At 47.7% G+C, this 20,992-nt stretch overlaps 1 protein-coding gene across 4 annotated transcripts in view; it reads left to right on the top strand.

Moving 5' to 3' along the window:
* VWF (von Willebrand factor) overlaps positions 1–20,992 on the top strand; it is a 121,943-nt gene that overhangs the window by 47,163 nt on the left and 53,788 nt on the right. For all 4 annotated transcript variants that reach the window (XM_039874114.1, XM_039874112.1, XM_039874111.1 and 1 more), the window contains exons 17-23: positions 5,124–5,218; positions 7,557–7,717; positions 14,523–14,626; positions 15,867–16,005; positions 17,259–17,393; positions 19,004–19,150; positions 20,810–20,950. In XM_039874114.1, coding sequence (XP_039730048.1) covers positions 5,124–5,218; positions 7,557–7,717; positions 14,523–14,626; positions 15,867–16,005; positions 17,259–17,393; positions 19,004–19,150; positions 20,810–20,950 — 922 coding nt within the window. The remainder of the gene's footprint in view (positions 1–5,123; positions 5,219–7,556; positions 7,718–14,522; positions 14,627–15,866; positions 16,006–17,258; positions 17,394–19,003; positions 19,151–20,809; positions 20,951–20,992) is intronic.

The following is a 20,992-nucleotide window of genomic DNA, read 5'->3' as shown; positions in this document are numbered from 1 at the left end:
TTCCCTAATAACATCTAATATTTATTCCGTATTCACTTTTTCCTAAGTGTCTCAAAATGTCTTTTTATAATCAGTTCATTCAAATCAAGATCCAGACAAAATCTGCCCGTTGCATTTGGTATGAAACTTTTTCTCATCATTCTGGAGATTAATTTGCAGCCCCTTCCAATTGCATGTGCCCAAAGCAGATTGTTTACACTTATATGAAAACAGTATGGCCATCGGACCTGAATTACAGTGAAAAGTGTTATATATTCCTGAAAGCTGTGACCTCTTCAAGGGTAGAGAACGTATGTCAGGCCCTGATCCCCAACACCTAACATAGTTCTGCAAAAAAATAGGTACAACCAATATTTACTGAGATAAAATAGCTATAATATTTGGTAGACAGAACATATCAGAGACATAAGACCCCTACTCATTCGGAACAGGAAGGATTGCTTCCATTCAGGAGGAGTTGAGGAAGACTCAATGCGAGAGGTAGCTTTTGAGTTTGAGGAGAATACTAACAGCTGAGATGGGGTGGAATAATGGGGGTGGGGTGCGCTTTGTAGGAGGAGCTGGGGTCCTGGCACTAAAACACAAGAAGAGTACTCAGCAATCACCAAGGACAATCTTCAGTGGAAACATATGTTGTATGAAGGAAAGATAAGACAGGAAGGAAGTCGAGACCAAGTTCAGGGGGTCTTTGAAAGACAGGATGAGGACTGGTGCTTGAACAATAGGCAGTGGGACCTTGGAAGGTTTGAGCACAGATCAAATAGGATCAAAGTGTAGCTTCAGGGAGTGGGTTCTGGAAGCTACATGAGATTTGAAAGCAGGGAGCTCAGTTGTGGGAAGATGTTGACACAGCCTGGCCAAAAGATGCCCTGGGCAGGCAGTAGCGGTGTAAATGGAGACTGGGGACAGAGGTGGGGACAGAGGTAGGGACATTGGGAAGCAAACAACCTGGGAGGGTGTTTGGGAGCAGGAGGTTTGTTGAAGATGGCCCCAGGGTTTTGAACTTGAATGCTTAGGGGAGCAGTGCCGTCCAGAACAACAAGAGGGCTCTTTGTAGATTTGGCTTTGACCTTGATGACTTTGAGTTACCAGAGGGCATCTTGGTGAATGAATGGAATCAACAGCTGGAGGTAAGTGTTTGGAACTTGAGGGAGAGATTGAGTCTGGAGAAAAAGATTTGTATGAAGGTAACGGTGATAGGCATAGGAATAGCTAGGCTTGCTAAGGGGAGTGGACTGAAGAGCAAAAAAGAGAACTGAGTCTAGAATTTGGGGGAATGTACAGAGGGCCAGAAGAAGAGAAAGAGGATCTCATGAGAGAGGCCAAAAAAAAAAAAAAAAAAAAAAAAGCCAGCAAAAAGAGCAGACCCAGGACAAGGTCATATCATGGAAGTAAACAGAGAATGATATCTTCTGTTGGTTTGAGTTTTTGGCCTTAGCCCAGTGGTTGTTTTACTACAATTGTCTGGCTACAGTTTTCAAGGTGTTTCTCTCTGGGACTTTAAAATCAATCACACCGTTAGGCAGCCAAAGCTTGCTTTTTAACAAAGGAATTTGAGGCTTAGTGGGATTATCACTTTGCCAGATCATCCAGCAAGTGACTAGACCTAGGGACTGTTGAACTCTTTATGTTATGTGGAGAATAAGCTGTTGAATTTGGTGATCAGAAGGTCATAGTGGCCCCCATGTTTCACTAGTATGGTAAGGAAAGAAGCCAGAAGGTAGGAGGCTGTGTCGACCTGGAGGAGAATAAGCGTCACTGGTTATTTTTACCAGTTTAGAGGCACAAGGAAGGTGAGAGATAGGATGTAGGAGCTCCCGGGTGAACAGGGCTGGAGGAATGGCCCTGGCTTCAGGCTCTTTTCAGAGCCTGCACATCAGCGATCTCATTTTTCCATCTCTCTCTCTCAGGCATCAGGGCCAAACACTATGGACCACCCTGTTTCTCTACTTCATTTAGAAACTAAGATTTCATGGAGTATGTGAGCCAGAGGGAACTCAGGGCTTATCTATGGCTGTAGATTTTCCTGTTTTAGACAACACACTAAAGAATGAGCCCAGCTGAGCAAATGCTAGTGATGCCCATGACAGAATGGAAGGAAGGTGTAAACACACATGGCCTGGAAGTTTCAAACATGGCCTGGAATGATGACCATTTGGCCATCAAAAAGCCATCACAGTAGAGTGCTTCAACTACTGCAGGCCAGGCTCTGGGCAGGAGTTGATTTTTAACCTACCTCTGTTTTTTTTTTTTAATAAAATCAAGCTTTGGGTCATGTCCAAATGACAGATAGAACATGACATTTGAGGAAGGATAGTTTTTAAATCAGGGGTTATTTAAAACACCAGAAGGTGTAAGTCCCTCTGCATGTACCCAGAGAGAGAAGGGCTGATTCTCTTGTTCATTCAACAAAGTTTGATCCAACAATAGTCACATTAAAAATGCTCAGAGTCTTTGTAATCAGAGAAACGCAAATTAAAACAATGCATATTACTTCCTATCTATTAGACTGGAAAAATTTGAAATCTGGATAATGCCAGGTGTTGACAGGGATGTGGGACCTGGGCCCCTGATTTGCTGCTGGTAGGACATAGATGAACTCGGATACTCCCAGTGTCTTTCCAAAACCTAAGTCTGATTATGTTCCATCTTTGCTCAGAATCCTTCAATATCTTCCCTCACTGGGCCTTAGGATAAAGATGAAATCCCTACTCTGGCCTCCCAGCGCTCACATGATCCGACCCCACCTACCATTCCCCTCTCCAACCCCATGGTCTTCTTTTAATCTTGAAGGGTATTGCTCCATTCAAATCCAAGGTCAGTTGCACCTGGAGAGCAATTGGCACAGTATGTGCAGATTAGATATTCATACCTGATATTCCCTTAGTTCTGTTCCTGGGCACATATACTAAAGACATTCTTGCACAGGTTCTTAAGGGTGCATGTATGAAGATATTAATCACAGCCATGTTGGTGACAAGGAGTAGATGACAATCTGTGTCTATCATTGGGAGGATGAATAGGTAAAATGTAGTGGACGCACACTGCAGAGCATCGTGCAGCTTTAGAAGCACCAGAGAATTAGGACATGTATTAACAGGGATGAATCTTCAACACATGGCACTGAATGAAAAAAGCAAAATGCAGTGGGATATATAAGATAATACTGTTTATATACATCAAACATACATGCATGTGAAACAATCATATATTTTATAAGAATATACTCAGGCAGGCATTAAACAGAATAAGATTGTATTATCTGTTGTTGTGTTAAAAAAAATCACCCCCAAATTTAACAGGTTAAAACAATAAGCATTTATAACCTCACATAGTTTCTAAGGGTCAGTATCTAGGAGCAGCTCAGCTGGGTGGTTTGTCTCAGGTTCCCTCATAAGGTTACGGTCAGGCTGTTGGCCAGGGCCGCAGTCATCAGGAGGATTGACTGGGGCTGGAGAGTCCATTCCCAGCTCATTTGCATGGCTGTTGGCAGGAAGCTTCAGTTCCTCGCCATGGGGACCTTTCCATGTGGCTGCTCATGACACAGTTCCTCCAGACTGGGTAATCTTAGAGAGAGCACAAAGACGGAAGCCACAGTCTTGTATAACCTAATCTTAAGTGACATGCTAGGTCACCGTTGCCATGTACTATTGGTCACACAGACCAACCTTGGTACAACGCAGGAGGAGACTACACAAGGGTGTGACCACCAAGATGTGAGGATCATAGGGGGCCGTTTAGGAGATAGATACCAAGAATATAGTTGCCCATGATAGGGGAAGGGGTTGGGATTAGAGGGGAGGAATAAAAGAAAAATTTTAAAAATTATTGTGTACTTTATGCTGGATGCTGGGGGTACAGTGGTGAGCAAGAGCAGTCATGGCTTCTGCTCGCTTGGATCTTGTTATAGTCCAGTGACAGAGAGAGATGATAACCAAATACAAACTCAAATACAGCTAAACTTACACGTGTGGTAAGTTCTAGGAAGAGAAGTATGTGGTCTAAGAAAGCTTGAAATGGGTTGGGGACAAAGAAAGGTGTGTGTATGTGTGTGTGTGTTGGGCAGAAGTGACATCAGATCAGAGGTAACGGTGTATGCAAAGCCCTGTGTTTGAAGGGAGCAATATACCTTTCAGATTAAAAGACGGCCATGGGATTGGTGACTGGAGAGGTCAGACAGTGTGGGGCCTGGGGAGGCTATGGTAGGGATTGGATCTTTATCCTAATGCCTAGAAGGGGGAGCTATTGAAGAATTCCAAGCAGAGATGTGGAATAATCAGATTTAGGTTTCGGAAAGATGCTGGGGCTGCCCAGAGGAGTGTGTTTTGGAGAGAGGCAAGACTAGGTGCTGTGGCATCAGTTAGAAAGCTTTTTCATTGTCCAGGTGAGAGGCGATGGTGGCTCAAGGCAATGGAGACAGAGAAGTGGATATGAATTCCAGGGATGTTTAGGATGTAAAGTCCAAGTGCTTGGTGATGGGTCAGATGTAGGAGGTGGGGAGAAGACAGTGTCAGGGCTGATCCCCGGGTTGTGACACCGGGTGGATGGAGGTGTCATGCAATGACTCAGAGCCCCGGATGACTGGCTTGGCGGGGGGTCCTGAGTTCAGTTTTGGACATACTGAGTTCGAAGTGCCTGTGAGACACCAAACGTGGCAATCCTATGTCACAGGCATTTGAGTATATGGGTTCCGGGTTTCAAAGGTGAGCTCCAAGCTGCTGATGTGAATGTGTGAGTCATCTCTGGAGTGGAAGCCGGGGCGTGGGGGACACACGGTGTGGGAAGCAGAGACGCTAGGATGGCCCCAGCAGACGAGGGTGAGTATAGTGAGGCCGAGGAGGAGCAACCGGCAACTTGGAGGAAAACCAGGAGAAATTAAAAAAAGATTTTTTAGAAGAAAGGAGTAGACAATAATGATGAGGAACATTGAAGGGAATCAAGTAGGAAAAGAACTGAGAGCAGGTCCATTGGGTTTAGCGACACAGTGGTCGCTGGTGGCCTTAGCAAGCTGTGTTTCAGACGAGTTACGGGATCGGGAGCCCAGGGAGGGAGCGGGAGATGAAGATACAGAGACAGCAAGTGATGCTGCTCTTGCAAAGCCGGGCTGTGGTTTTTCTTCGCAGCTACTGTGAGGATGGCTTCATGCACTGTACCACGAGCGGAGCCCCGGGAAGCCTGTTGCCACAAACTGTCCTCGGCAGTCCCCTGTCTCACCGCAGTAAGTAGTGCCCTGGAAGGACTCTTCACCTCCCTCTGCCCAGACTCCTCGCGTGAGGAGTCGGGGAGAGAGCTGGGCTACTGTCTGATGTGCATGTCCGTTCGGACACGTGTCAGGATTGCCACAATTTCTGTGTTTGCGTGAGTGACTTTCAGGCCTAGACAGGCCTCTGCATGTGTAAGTCCAAGTTATTGAGGCTGGAAGAGTTTTATTTGGTGACTTGAGAAAGACTGAATTTTCTGCAAGATGGATTCAGTGAGACCTCCAGTTTGCCCATGGTGACCTAACCCAGGGAGTTAAGGACGTGAATGAGGTGGTCGCCTTGATTGTGGTGAAAACCACCCTCCTTTAATGGCTTCCTTTTTCCTAAGGACTTGTCAAGGACACCTCTTTTGAAAGCTTCTCAGATGGATTTGAAAGAGGGGGGTTCAGACCTGTTGCTCTTAGTTTGAAGGTCTTAATAGTTGTTGCTATTTAAGGACAAGGCCCAGAGGGAGGAGGGGCTGACCTGGTTGGTGGGACCATATTCACATTAACGGACCAGGAGGGCCTTATTGGTTTCCAGAAGGATCATCTTTGCTTAGAAAGGATTCTCCCAGTAGGTGGGAGAGATACCTTTAGGCAGATAAATGGGATATTTTCAACCTCCAGCTTGACCTCTTCTCTCTCTGCCTCTCACTTTCCTCAATGCCCTCTCTCCAAGTGACCCAGCCCTGCGCCATGTGTTGGCCTTCCAGCTCGCCCTGGGTGAGAATTCTGGTCTCCCTGCATGCCTGATTGTGGAGCGTCTCAGCCTGGAGCTGGGGCAAGATCCCAAGCACATGGATCCCTCGCAAGTTGAAATCAAAACACGTGACCTTGTCCTATTCAGTCTGGGCTGCTGTAACAAAATACCACAGACTGGGTGGCTTATAAACAACAGAAGCTTACTGCTCACAGTTCTGGAGGCTGGAAGTCTGAGACCAGAGTGCCGGTATGGTTAGGTGAGGGGCCTCTTCCCGGTTCATAGCTGATGCCTTCTCACTGTGTGCTCACATGGTGGAAGGGGCTAGAGAGCTCTGTGGAGTCTCTTTCATAAGGGCACTAATCTCATTCATGAGGACTGAACCCTCATGACCTACTGACCTCCCAAAAGCCTCATCATCTAATGCCAACATGTGGATTTTGGGGGGGGACACAAACATTCGGCCCATAGCCAACTTCAAGGTCACTAAGTCTTTTTTCTTCTTTATGCTGCCTCTCATTGTAGCGTCTTTTCCACACCCCCACCCCCTTCTGTTGCATTCTGCCTCCTGGGTCTGGCTTTAATGCTTCCTCTTGCTCAGAGTCTTTTAGGGTATTCACTGGAGGGTGTCTATTTCTAAGTCAGAAAGTTACTAGAATTTTGTGTGATTTGGAAAAGCCATTTGACCTTTTAGGATTTCAATTTCCTAAAAAAAGTTTCCATGTAAAAATAAGGCTGGAAATTCTGGCTTTCTGGTCCACAAGAGATAGTAAGTGCTACATAGAGTAAGATATAAATGCTACGAAGTGCGTCAGGTTTCTGCAGGAAAGGTGCTGTATCATCATCCTTTCTTCAGTCAGCCATTGATACTTGCTAATTGTCAGGAGAGAGGATACATCAATGAACAAAGCAGGCAAAGCCCCCTGCCTTCACAGAGCATATATTCTAGTGGGTGGGGTCAAGGGGAAGGTGGGGTGGAAAAATAAATGAATGAAACATGTAGTATATCAGGTGGTGATATCAGATGGTGATCAGATGGACAGTGACACAGCAGGGAGGACAGGTGGGCGTGTCCGGGGGGGTGGGTATTGCCAGTGTAGAGCGGGCGAGATGGCCAGTGGCTGGGCGGAGGATGACACGTGAGCAAAGCAAGTCTTCTTTAAAGTTTTTGTGACTAAATTAGGGGTAACCATTTTAGGACGGTCCTGTGGGGGCCCACAGAAGTTCCTTTTTAATACCCAAACCCAGGTCCTCTAAAGCCTGGGTCTGGACATTTCTGTAATGCATCCTTATTCAATGCAGCCTGCTGAAGCAGGATCAAGGGGGTTGTGGAGTGTGGCCAGCAGAGGGATGCTGGGATCTGAGAGGCACCTCCAGCATAGGCGGAGGTCAGAGGCTCAGGTGAGTAGGTGAGGCTGCCATCACAGTCCCATACAAGGACCTGGCGCAAAGCTAGACCTGGTTGGAGATTGGGCAGCTCCTCACTCACCCCAGGGAGTGGGCAGCTCAGTGTCTCAGAAATTGAGTGACTACACCTTGGGGACCAAAGGACAGCGTGAAAGTAGATCCACCCACTCCATCACTGATGGCCTCTTTGATTTTTCTGTCTCCAAGGCAAAAGGAGCTTGTCCTGCCGGCCCCCCATGGTCAAGTTCGTGTGTCCTGCTGACAACCCACGAGCGGAAGGGCTGGAGTGTGCCAAAACCTGCCAGAACTACGACCTGGAGTGTATGAGCATAGGCTGCGTCTCCGGCTGCCTCTGCCCCCAGGGCATGGTGAGCCGCCCACCACTGGCAGGAGTTGGCAGCCTTCCATGTCCCTATGGACAGAGGGGAAGAAACAAGAGCTAAGCCAGGATGGTAACAGGGTGGCGGTGGTGATGGGGACAGGGGTGGGGGAGAGTCCTCTGTGGCTCAGTCAGTTGCACAAGTCAGGGAAAGTGTCTGAGTTGATCCTCGTGAGATCAGACAAAAATACAAGGATTTAGCTCACAGAGGTGCCAAGCAAGGATTTCCAGAAAATACTTACAAGTGAAAACAGGCATTTCCACTAGAATTTGGAAGCAAAGCAAGGATTTCCAGAAAATACTTAAAAGTGAAAACAGGCATTTCCGCTAGAATTTTCTCAAGGGCTTTGTTCCATTGCGTGACGCAAAGAAGACACACATATTTGCATATGATTTGCATATACTATATGTATGAAACTTCCTGTTTCAAGAGGAGGCATTGATGTCCCTGTCACGCCATCAGCAAGCCATGGGTCCAACATGTCCCTTCTTCACACTGAGCCTTGTTTTCCTCCTCTATAAAGTGAGTTCTGAGGTCTTGGCCAGCTCTTAACATTCCATGATTCTGGGACTGGAGCTGCAAACATGCAAATGGTGGCCAGCAGCTTCTTGGAGGCCAGGAGTGGCCCAAGGAGGCTCCTATGTGCCTCTTGGTGGTGACAATGGTCTGAGCACATCCAAGCTTCCTTACCTCCCTTCCAAGTCTAATCTTAGGCCAATTTGTTTTAAATATATTATACAAATATTATTCTTGTCACCCTGAAGGATGCATCTTCTGGGTTTTTCCCTTTCAAATACATCCCATCTTCTTGCTTTCCCTGACTCTAATTCCCCAGACCCAGAGCGAGTGGTGAGGGGCAGGGGTTGTAGAGGTTAGAATGGGAGGGAGCAGTATGGCTCTCATATGGCTGTATGGGCATGAATCATGCCCAGGCCTCAACTGGAGAGGCAGTGTCCTGGGCCATGGGAGCTACCAGTGTTCTGTGGTGGGCACTTGGACCCACCACCGGTGGCACTCAGGAAGACTGCCAGTTGGCTGTGTGCAGGGCAGATGGTCTCTCTCCTTCCCTCCAACCCTTTCTCCTCCAAGACAGAGAAACTAGCTGTTATTCATTCTCCCCTGGGCGTTCCCCTCTGTTTTAGCCTCTCAGGATTCTGGAACCGTCTTTTCTAATGAGGGAGCTAGAGATTGGCCAGGGAGCACCCCCAAACTGGAAGGTCTTGTTTGGTGCCTTAGCAGAAGGTGACTATTCAAAGAGGTAGATAAGGAGGAGGAAGCTCAGACCTGGACAGCGTCAGAAATAGGAGAGGGGAGGGCAAGCTTCCATGTTGCTCTTTTTATCCAAAGGGCCCCTTGTTTTGAACGTCCCATCGCCATACCTGGAGGTGAAATTTTCTGGCGAGAAAAGGGATATCCCTCAGGAGATTATGTCAGCATCAGGGACTCGTCAATCAACTTTATTTTCATGAAGGAAACAGTACAGATAGTCTTGAATATTAATAACTACAATCATTGCATTATTGTCTCAAAGCCCCAGTAGAGAGTGAGACCTCGAGTGCAGGGTGTGGACGCACTGTTGGGTGGGAGCTCTTGGGCATTCCTGAAGCCTCTGTTATGCATTCTGAGGACAGTCTAGGTATCTGTCATATGACGGGTGTCTTTCACCTCAACTGCCGGGGACTGTAAACTCGAAAGCTCATAGTGTAAGAGATTGGGTTATTTTCACAACTGCTTCATTACAATGCCGACTAACGTGCAAATTGTTGAGGCCAGGTTCAGCAGAGCAGAAAAGTTCTGGTGATTTATTAAGTGCACAGTGTGTTGGCTGCTGCATAGGACACGTGTTCTTGGCCACAACGCAGAGAAAAAGGAGCTAGAAACACCCTGTTTGGGCCTGTCGGATGGTGCAGACATCCTCCCCACGGGTGTTTCTCGGCTCGGCCCCACAGCCCCTGCGGAAAGTGGCGAGGTCGTGGCATGTTACCGAGGGTTTGCGGGGAGAGGTCAGGGATTCTGCATTCTGAGCACTTGAAAAGGGGAAGGAAGCAGTTCTTTCCTGGGGGGCAGACCTACTGAGAGCAGAAGGAGCTCCGAGTGGGATCAGGGGTCAGGGGGCCAAGCGCTCAGTCCAGGCTTCACAACTGTCTCTCTCCTTGCTCTTGCACAGTCATCCACTCTTTCTCAGAGCCTCCGCTGCCTCACCTGTAACACGGACACATGATTCCTGTCCTGCCTTCATCACACATCAGCTGTGGGCCTGAAGGAGCTGTGTGTGGAAGCACCGTTAAAACCAGAAAGTGCTACAGAATCGTAGAAATAGCTTTAATCGTTGTTTTTGTAAATAACCAAGGCTCAGTCTCAGAGGCTGTGTCGTTCACCTCCCCTCCTGTCCACAGGAGAGACCTGCGAAGGACCCGTTCTCTTAACTCTCTGACCTGTTGAGGACCAACGCTTTTATAAATATGATAGAAAAGAATGATCAGAAAAGTGAAGCAAAAAAGCAATGGCATGCAAAACATGAACTTCCCCCAATTTTTATTAGACAACAGACATGATCCATTAGTCAGATTGCCATATGGTTTCCTAAACACCTTCTCCCCATTTCTGTGCTTAGATCATGACAGACCGGCTGGCGCTGGTCCTTGGACCGCACTTTGAGCAGCGCTGCTCTCGGTTGTTGCCTTTCTCCTTTCAAGGCATCTCTCGATGTCCATTGTTAGGCCAGCAGCACCTGTTTGAAAATGTTGGGATCGGGGGAGAGCCCCCTCTCGTGCTCTGTTCCAGGCATGGCACCTGCTTAGAGTAGATCTACTCCATCTACTCCTGCCGCTGGTGCAAAGGTCTCTGCATAGAACAGGAGGGTTGGGGTGCTTTTGGTAAGTGGTCAACACCCTGATAAATGGTTAGTGGAGAAGCAGCATGGGAAAGGCATTGAATTGAAGTTTCAAAATTCTAAGTTTGAATCCCAGCTCCTAACATTTACTTAAGAGTGGCAAGTCACTTAAATTCTTTGTGTCTGTACAATTGGGTTAGAAGGGTTGTTGAGAGGACTAAATAGGACAGTGGCAGACACATGGAAGTTGCTTATAAGCAGTGGTTTAATGGCTTACAAGCAACAAAATAAGTTCAAGGAGGAAAATCATGAATTATGAATCAAGATGCTATAGGAAATTAGCGGACATTGGAAGCAAGGTTTTGAGACATCAGTGTCCACATTCTGAGGCCCACTAGATCAATAAAATGAGGGGGTTGTGTGAGAAAATTTCCCAAGTCATTTTCTTTAGTTCAAAGGTATTTGTGTGAACTACGTCTTTAAGTTAGAATATTACCTAAGTCCACCACGAGGTGGCAGCAAAGCACAATCCACTGCCCACTGCTCATTTCTCATTCCAGCCACAGCTGGAATCCTCTCCAGAAGCACCATCAAGAGAGAGAGAGAAAGAACCCCAAAGTCATTTTGGTTAACAAGCAAGAGCTTTAAAAAAAGCTTACAACCTTATAAATCCTCCTGGGGAGTCATTCACACCTTAGTGTGAATTATTTCATCAGAGTTTTCTTCCCAGCAAACCTCTAGTTGAAAAATCAGCTGCGTTGAGCTGGAAATATTGATGGGGTGGGAAAATGAACAAAGGACGGTTGGGAGGTAGAAAGGGTTTTGGAGAATGGGTCAGTATTGTGTTCATGTGTTGGGGGTGGGGGAATGTGGCCTTTTCAGAGAAGAGTAACAAAATCAATTTTTTTCTACTTCATGATTTTTCTTAGGGCTAAGACCTGATACCATGTTCCCAGCATGAACCATTCTTACTCAAGATGTCACGAGTTGATAAACAATAGCGACAGCTATTTCTGCCTGTTTTCTTCTGAAATCTTTGAAGGACATTTGTCAGCTTTATCTTATTCTCTTCCTGGTGTGACAAAAGACAAACAGTAGGCAGAGATGGATCTCTTCCTTTTAAACATGAAGTTTAAGTGACTTTCTACAAAATTTCCTCATGGACTGCTATGCTAGCCTATCCTATGTGTCTGGCCAGTTCTCGTCTAGACCCTGATCATCCTCTGCATTGTTCCTTTATCGTTCTATCTCCTAGGTTTCTTTAGTGCCTTAGGACTCTGAGTGTTCCTGGCTGGACTGCTGTGATTTGATCTTTTCTCTCAAGTTGGGAGCCTCCTGCTGAGGTGTGGCCATGAAAACTCTCCTCTCCTTTTAAGGTTGTGTTTTGTCTGCTCTCCAGCTTTGACTTATGGATCTATTCCCTCTGTGGTCTTTATAACAGTCTTCGTTCAATATTGAGGTCCTATTTTTTTATTAAAATATAGTTGACATACAATATTATTATTTCATGTCTGTGACCTAGTTATTCAACCTTTATATGCCTAATGAAGTGATCATCACAATAAGTCTAGTGCCCACCTGACACTGTACAAAATTATTATATCATCGGCTTTATTCTCTACACTGTACGTTACAACCTCATGACTTATTTATAACTGGAAACGTGCACCTCTTATTTCTCTTTACCTTTTTTATTTTGCCCTTTCCCCAAACCCCTTCCCCTCTGGCAACCATTAGTTTGTTCTCTGTATCTATGAGTCAGTTTCTGTTTTGTTTTGTTCATCATTTGTTTTCGTTTTTAGGTTCCACACATAAGTGAAATCCTACAGTCCCATTTGTAATCCACCAATTAGTAATCTCCTTTTACTAAAATAAGTCAGGGCAGAGAGGAGCCATATGGTTGTCAGTGAGAGCACAGAAGGAGGTGGCAACATAATCTCATGGCCAAGCTGGGATTTGAGTTTTATGTCCACCGGAGGAGGGCTGGGCTTCCTGGGGCTCGGCCCTGGGCCAGGGGAGGGGTTACCTGGGCCATGGTGTGTGAGACTTTTTGTCAGTGGATTGACTAACCTGGAGAGAGGTAAAAACATCTGGCGGGCAGACAGAGAGGCCTGGGAACCCTCGATCCAGCCTGCTGAAGGCGACAGGGCATGTGTTCTGCTGAGGTGAGGTGAGGTGAGGGCTCTGTTTTCTAGAATCCATTCCTATGCATTCTGTATCCCTTTTGTCTCACGTAATGTTTCTGATAATTAGACTTCTTTTCTGGTCTCCATTAACTATAGGAGTGAAATGTTGGAGAGCGAGCTTGTCAACGTTTCCCCGCGGATGCATTATTTGTGTTATTCTTAGAGCAGCCACTAGGTGGCAGGCCTTGGCCTAAAGTCAGAGCTGATGAAGCTTGGGGGGATGTGGGAATGAATCTTAATTGTGACAGCCTTTGAGGACTCTGTGAGAGAGACATTTTCACCTCTTCCCTGTTCATAGCAAGCTGCCATCTTCCCTACTAGGCACCTAAGCTCATTGTCTTCAAAGAATGGTGGTCCTAGGACATAAGAGCTACCAACAATAGGGCTGACCTGCATCTTCCTTGCTCTGAGCACGCCCATCCTATCCCTTCTCTTAGGCCCTTAGGACGCAGGAAAACAACTGAGGTTTGTTTACACACACACACACACACACACACACACAATACCACACACGCAATATTTACACACATACTTTTGGCCTCTGATCTTTGACACGAAAGCCTTTTATTTAGCCTGAGACCCCCTGTTCCCTGTTCCCTGTTCCAAGTCCTGGGAACTCAGGCTTGTCTGGGGAGCGACTGTATCAAACAGCTCCTGAGCCACCCAGACCAGGAGCTTCTTACCCTTTAGGTCACTCTAGAACCAAAGTGCCATGGTCCTTTCACTTGAGGGTGACCCAGGCCTCTTTTAGATCACCCTGTTTAGGCCATGCCCAAGCAGACATCCAGGGCTGCCTCCTATGCTTAGGACAGAAGCACATCTACATGCTGGGGTCAGGTGGGTTTGGCCAGCGATTCTGGGGCCAGTGGGTCTTAGTTCTTTTTAGCCCGATCCCGACAGACCTGAGGAGTATGACATGCTAAGGTAGTGACTTCTTCATGGGGGGGTGAGGGGGGATGGGAAGTAGAGCAGGGCTGCACGAAGAGGGCGTACGTGGGGCTCAAATAAGCCCCCAGACTCTCGTTTTGGTCCATCCCTTCCTGTGGCTGGTGTGGAGCTTTCACCTCCAGGATATTACGTGCATTAGTAAGTAATTCATCATTTTTATGAAATGTTGTCCATTTTCTTCAATTATAAATATCATAGGTGCTCATCGAAGAACATTTGGAAAAAAATTTCAAAAACCGAAAAAGGAAATAAAATTCCCCCATCCAGCCCACTATCTGGAGGCAACTTCTATACTTCCTTCAAGTCTTTTTTTTTGAAATGTATATATATATTTTTTCATAACTGAGAATATATGTATACATAGTTTTTTTTCTGTTTTAAAAAATAACGACCTAAGTATTTCTCGTACCATTTAAGACTCTCCCAGTGAGCCATTTCAATAGCTCCGCAGGACACCATCACCTGGAGAGTCCTTAATGGATGTAATCATTTTCCTGTTGTTGACCACTTGGTTGCTTCCACTATTTTTTGCAATGACAAGTAATTCTATATAAAACTTTGTCCATAACTCTATTTCCTTTGAGGAAATCCTCTGCCTGGAATTACTGGGACTAAGGCTATGTGCACGTCGAGGTCTGAGAACACGTGCCCCCAGCAGGTCGTGAGGGCAGAGGGTGGTCAGAGTGTCTTCAGCTGAGCTGGGAGGATCCGAGTAGATGGGTGCCCGTGTCTGCCAAGCCTCAGCCTGGCCGTGAGTTCCCTGATCTGACCTCTGGCAAGGCCCACTCACTGTGACCCCCAGGACTTTTGGTTGGCTTTCCCGTAGGTCCGGCATGAAAACAGATGTGTGGCCCTGGAAAGGTGTCCTTGCGTCCATCAAGGCAAAGAGTACGCCCCGGGAGAGACCGTGAAGATTGACTGCAACACTTGGTGAGGCCCTGGGAGAGGCTTTCCTGGGGACCGAGCCACGGTGGGTGGGGCGAGCGGAGGTGGGGTCGTAGATCTAGATGCTGTGGGGGCAGACACAGCCCAGGACTTCTGGCACTTGCCCCACTTCCCTGAGGGAACATGGTTAGTCCTTCCTTTTTTCTGAGCCTCTGTTTATCTAGCTGTGAAATGGGCAGAATGTTTATCATCGCCTGTGCTTACCCTGCACAGACACTCCTAGAGGTTAGTGTTTCTGTTCAGAGAGGTGGAGCCTGTGGAAGATAAAGGCCTTGCCCTATATCAGTCATTACATATGTGACCAGGCTGCCAAAGGGTATGGGGTTTGGAGGGTCCTTCTCTGCCCTAATACTGCCCCGTAAGCCTATCAGAAGTGTTCTTGTGATGGCATAGTTTGAAAAGGGACCTTTTGAGGATGGCTGTTTTGTCTTCTCCTTTCTCCTTGGCCATCTTTCACATAACCCTCTGCTCTGCTCTGCTCATTCACCCAGCTTTTGACTTCGGGGCGGGGGGCAGCTTTAGGGAAAGGTACACGTGGATGAGGCAGGAAGGCACTTAGCTGTCTCTTTGCCCTGAGATCTGAACTAACCGCCTCTGACACAGAGGGTGGGTTTCCCGATGTCAGCTCTGGTTATGGGGTGGCGGGATAGGGCATTGTGGCGGTCGGCCTATCACTGTAGATTTAACCATAGAGTGATGTACGCACGAAACCTCTCCTGGCAGAAATTCACGGCCGATCACTGTTTTCCTGACTCAGAACTTTCCTGCTGTCTGTCTTGTTTTCCCCATTAGCCTCAGATGACTTCCAACCCCAGTCTGTTTTGCAGAGATCCTGGGGCCATTCCAGGGAGGCTGAGCGTTAGCCGACCCAGAGCAGATGTTCAACACTGGGTCTTGGCCTCTTCTCCTGGCCACCTGGATCATCGTGGACAGCCCGTTCCCTCCTTTGCCTCAGTTTCCCCCTTGTCATGGAGAGCAGCATGGCCTCCCTCTCTCTTCCTGGGCCCTGTGCTTAAAAAATGTGTCAGTTCAGGACTGCAAAGCCATCTTCCTCCAAGGTCCACGTCTCACAGGCTGCAGATCTTCCACTTCTTGAGGCTCCTGGAAGGTTGGGTGGCGCCCAGAGCATTCTGTGCTCCTTCAATCTCTCCTTGTTTCCCAATGCCCAGGTGAGCCCCTCATGCCCCAGGTGCCCACTGGCCATCTTTGCCATTTCTGTTCCTAGTGTCTGTCGGGACCGGAAGTGGAACTGCACAGACCACGTATGTGATGCCACGTGCTCCACGATTGGCATGGCCCACTACCTCACCTTCGACGGGCTCAAATATATGTTCCCCGGGGAGTGCCAGTACGTTCTGGTGCAGGTGAGATGAGGGGGGGTGCTATCTGTTCTTAGGAGGGGGTGGGAGGTGCTGGCTACAATCTGGGGGTTTCCAGGTCAGAGTCTGCTTTTCTGTTTATAGAAACAACTTAGGAGATGGTTTCTACTGGAGTGATTGTCCAACCCTTGAAAGAAGTGCCTGAAGAGGTTAGGGCTTGAACCTAACAGTGATTACTCATCTTTCTTCAGTTTACCTGGAGACTTATAAGAATAGGATAGAAGCTCATTTGTTGACTGGGATGGGTGTGGGAGCAAGGCTACCATCCCAAGGCTACAAGCCCAAATTAGCACTGAAATGGAATTAGGAAGAGGTGTCCATTCCTTTAGGTAGACACAGCCTCGGTCAGTGTGCACAGTGAGGAGGGGAGCCGGGGCTGGATTTCAGCCCCTGCTCACCCTCCCTGCTGGCATCCTGTACAGTGAACAACCATGGGCCTTATGCAGCAGTGGCTCTGGACAGGGGCATGGTTGAAATGACCCCTAGAGTTTGCTTCCAGCCCTTGTGATTCCACTGCATTCTCCACATTTTTATTTCTAACCTGGTGCAATACAGAATGTGCAGGATTGGGGTGGGGGAACAGAAAAATTACACTGCCCAGCAGGACGAGAAAGAGCCCAGGAAATACTAGCTGGTGAGTGAGGGCACTGGCCCCTCTGGCTTCCTCTCCCTACCGCGTGGGTTCCTGTCAATTACTCTTGCTGGGTGACACCAAAGTGGGTAAGCGAGAGGACACGGAAGCTTTTCTCATGAGGAATGAGACAGCTGGACTCTGTAAAGCTTTAAACAAATGTGGTCTCTCTGCCTCCATTCTCAGGAGGAGGAGAGGTGGAGTCTTAGTGTGGTCTGAAGGGAGGACTACAAACCTGTAGGATCCTCAGCCTCTGAAACGAGCAGGGCCCTGTGAGCCGGGCAGAGAGGGTGACTAAGCGTGCCTGCCTGCCCAGCGTGCTGGGAGTGGGGCAGAACCACCAGTGCCCGGAGGGTCGTGTGCAGAGCATGCTGGGAGTGGGGCAGAACCCAGCAGTGCCCCTGACTGGCCATGTGCAGAGCATGCTGGGAGTGGAGCAGAACCAGCAGTGCCCGGACCGGCCGTGTGCAGGGCATGCTGGGAGTGGGTGGCTGCACCCATCAGCCAAGCCTCCAGCACCCATGCCTGAGATGACAAGACGCCCGTCGTCAGATCTGGGGAGAGGTGGCAGGAGTAATATTCCTCTCCTGGCACTTCTTTTCCCCAGGATTACTGTGGCAGTAACCCTGGGACCTTCCGGATCCTGGTGGCGAATGAGGAGTGCGGCTACCCGTCAGTGAAATGCAAGAAGCGGGTCACCGTCTTGGTGGAAGGAGGAGAGATTGAACTGTTTGATGGGGAGGTGAGTGCCAGCCCCCTCCGCTCCCCACTCAGGCCCCTTCGCTCTTCTCTCAGCTTGCGAAGAATGTGTGCTGAGCATTGGTTTAGAACTCGTGTGAATGGAATATTGTGCAGCCATGAAGGAGCATATGAGGTGGAACTATATTATCTGACCTCATATTTTACAAGAGGAACAAATTAGAGATGGATATGTATAGCATGACTGCATTTTAGTAAAATAAGGTGCAGAGATATGTGTGGCGAAGGGTGTGCGACTCTATCTGCATAAGCATAGCAAGAATCAGTGCTTGCCTTTGGAGGGTGGAGTGAGATCCGCCGACGAGAGGGCTTTGCCTTTTTTGTATACGTATGTATGTAATACATATATGTAAAATAAATTATATATACATATATACATGCATATGTAATTATGTATCTTTTGATGGTGTTTGGGGGGTTTTTACTTTTATGTTTTCAGTTTTTTCAGATAAATCTTTTTAAAAAGCTCAAAAGAGCAGTAGACTGATTCAGTCCCTGTGTACTAAGAGCTTTGACATGGTTCTTAGAAGGGTATCACCGAGAGTCACCGAGATCTTGTTTACGATGCTGACCTCAGGCTCACCCTGAGATTCTGACTTGTAGGTCTGGTTAAGGCCCAGAAACCCGCGTCTGAAGTGGCGGGCAGTCCCTAGCCCACAGTTTCGGTTCCGCCGGTCTGACTATGTCCAGCACTAGGGAGACCCAGGGTCCGAACTCATGCCTGTCCTGTTATCTTCATTTTGTTCTGTGGTCTCAGCCCACATCCCCCCGCCCCCGCCCCACCATCTTGCAAGTACCACCGCTGTTGCCAAAAGATTCTCCTTCATGTGGAAGCAAACTGCTCAGCAAGCGTGACCTACAGACTGGGTCATTTTCAAAGAACAGCTCAACTTAGGACAGAGGACAGTGGTGACATTGAGTAGGAGGTGTGCAGGTGATTAGCTCTGCATATTGTATGTCACTAAGAAGAGGACCTTTGCAAAGGGGTGACAACATCCGCCTCATTTTACAAATTAGCCCAGCTGCTGGAATGGGCTCAGGATTCAGCACTGGCAACGATTCAGCCAGTCAAGGACTCAGGTCAGAGTCCTACAAACTGAAATCTGCGATTCCCGTCGCTAAGGCTGAGCTCCTCAGCCCCCCTGCTCCGTCAGCCCCGACTCCTGATGGCAGTGACTCTGGGGAATGGGTGGTGGGGGAAGGAAAGAAGAGAGTCCAGCGCCAATTTTTGTAAAGGGGTAGATTATTGAATCAATTGCCTAGAGATGCTTAAAATCATTGCCACATTAAAAACATATTTAGGGGGCAGCATGTATTTAATGATCAAATGTCAAAAAGTTCTTTTCCGTGAAGTGATGGATGATCTTCTGCTAGTTGGTTTCCTTGTCTTTTTAATATCATAATTATGGTTTTGCTGTCACCTCTATTTTTGTCCCTTAGAGGATTCTTGGAGAGTGGTAGGACACAGGCAGGCATATTATAGGCTTATGGTTCCGGAGGGCCATGGAGACAGGTGTGGGTATGGAGCAGGGGGAGGAGATGGATGTCGTGCCCGTCCACTCCTTTCCTGTCTCACGCTTTGTCCTCCTTCAGGTAAATGTGAAGAGGCCCATGAAGGATGAAACTCACTTTGAGGTGGTAGAGTCTGGCCGGTACATCATTCTGCTGCTGGGCAAGGCTCTCTCTGTGGTCTGGGACCGCCATCTGGTCATCTCCGTGGTCCTGAAGCAGACATTCCAGGTCAGTGGCCTTCCTCTACTTCCTCCTCGTCTTGTCTGTGACTTGTTGGGAACTTCCTCTGCTTCCTGAGTAGCAGGAAGTAGACCCTACCCCTCTTACCATCTCAGGGGAAGGCAGATGGTCATCTAGTCAAGACTCCCTTCCTATTCAAATAAGACCACGGACTCGAAGTGTAGAGTTAGCCTCAGCTGTTTCCTCGGGCTCTGCATGTGGGAGGGATTGAGGGCCTGCTACTTCTGTAGATAATTCTTTGACTGGCTTTGCTAGGTATGCAGTTTACATCCTCAAAAAGAAGGAAGCAAAAGATTGGGCAGTAGTTTTCCTTAAGGTTTCTTAACCGAAAGAGGCGAATCAATCATGCACAATATTAAGAACACTGCAAGGTATTCTGGGTGAGCCATAGGCCAGAGCCATTTCGAGAGCCCTTTGTGAAACTGCTCACAACCTCCTTTTGAGGAAGCTTACAGTATTGCCTAGGTTCCAACAGTTTATTGGGACTTCATTTTCTCTAACTGGCATATATGGGACAAGAGCTCTGTCTACACTGGTGGCTGATTTCATCTCAGCAGGAGTGACCGCCACAGCATTTGCGAGAGCACCATTCATTTCCAGCCGCACTGACGTGAGGCTGCCCTGCCCTTCTCATGGCAGCACATTCCATTTCTGGAAAACAAATCTTTACTAAGCGCCTATTATGTGTCAAGCACTATCCTAGGCAGTGTGGATACAGCAGGGGAAAACTATATCTACCTAAATCTATGAATATATACGCACACATATCCATGTACATATATGCGTATGTACATATCTTAACCCTTGTATTAGATTTCCACGGCTGCTATAACAATGACCATAAACTTAGTACTTAAAAACAGCAACACAAATTTATTATCTTTTGTTTCTGGAGGTCAGAAGTCTAAAATTGGTCAGCAGGGCTGAGTTCCTTCTGGAGATGTTAGGGAAGAATCTGGTTCCTTGTCTTTGTCCCAAGGCAGGTCTTCAACCGTGTTGTAAGAGCATAGCACTTTTTCTTTTCCAGGCCAAATATTCCCAGTTCTTTCCATAGTTCTTATGTCACGGTTCCCATCCATTCAATAATTACCTGTTTAAGACTTGTATACTGACACTCTAGTAAACGAACACAAATAAGATGTTATGTCGGCCTTGGGGGCATTTGGTAAACATCAAAATCCTGGCCAGCCTGCTTTGAATGGGTTACAGTTCTCTAGGTAAGGGACTTACCTGTCCATAGTAAAGTTGGACTAGAATGTTCTCTCCTCAGACCTTTCTGTTTTCATTGATGTGATGTTGAACCAGCTCCTCTCTCTGTGCAGACCCTTATTAGGGAGGGTGATGGTTTATCCTGGAGGTACCAGGGCCAAGCCTGCCTGATTCCCACCTCTGCCCTTGGCTGACTGTTGGACGTGGACAGGTCGTCTCTCTTTGTGAATGACTTTTTTTTCCTTGACTTTAAAATGGGGTCGGTGAAGAAGCCTGAGAAAAAGACTTGGCCAGAACACCCTGGTCTCCATCTGGGTCCCCATCCTCACCCCTTCTTCTGCAGACGAGCCTGCCTTCTTTGCTCTCTGGAACCCTCTTTTTCTGAACCAGAATTTCCCCTGAGGTTTGCAATGCTCGGGCTCTCGATTTGTCCCTCAGGAGCAAGTGTGCGGCCTCTGTGGGAATTTTGATGGCATCCAGAACAACGACTTCACCAGCAGCAATCTCAGAGTGGAGGAGGACCCCGTGGACTTCGGGAATTCCTGGAAAGTGAGCCCGCAGTGTGCCGACACCAGGAAAGTACGTCTGAGGTCTCCACGTGGGCCGTGGGTGGTTGGTATG

Source organism: Pteropus medius, unplaced genomic scaffold, assembly GCF_902729225.1.
Source record: "Pteropus medius unplaced genomic scaffold, Ma_sr-lr_union100, whole genome shotgun sequence".
NCBI lineage: Eukaryota > Metazoa > Chordata > Mammalia > Chiroptera > Pteropodidae > Pteropus > Pteropus medius.
This window is presented reverse-complemented; position numbering and strand designations above follow the sequence as displayed.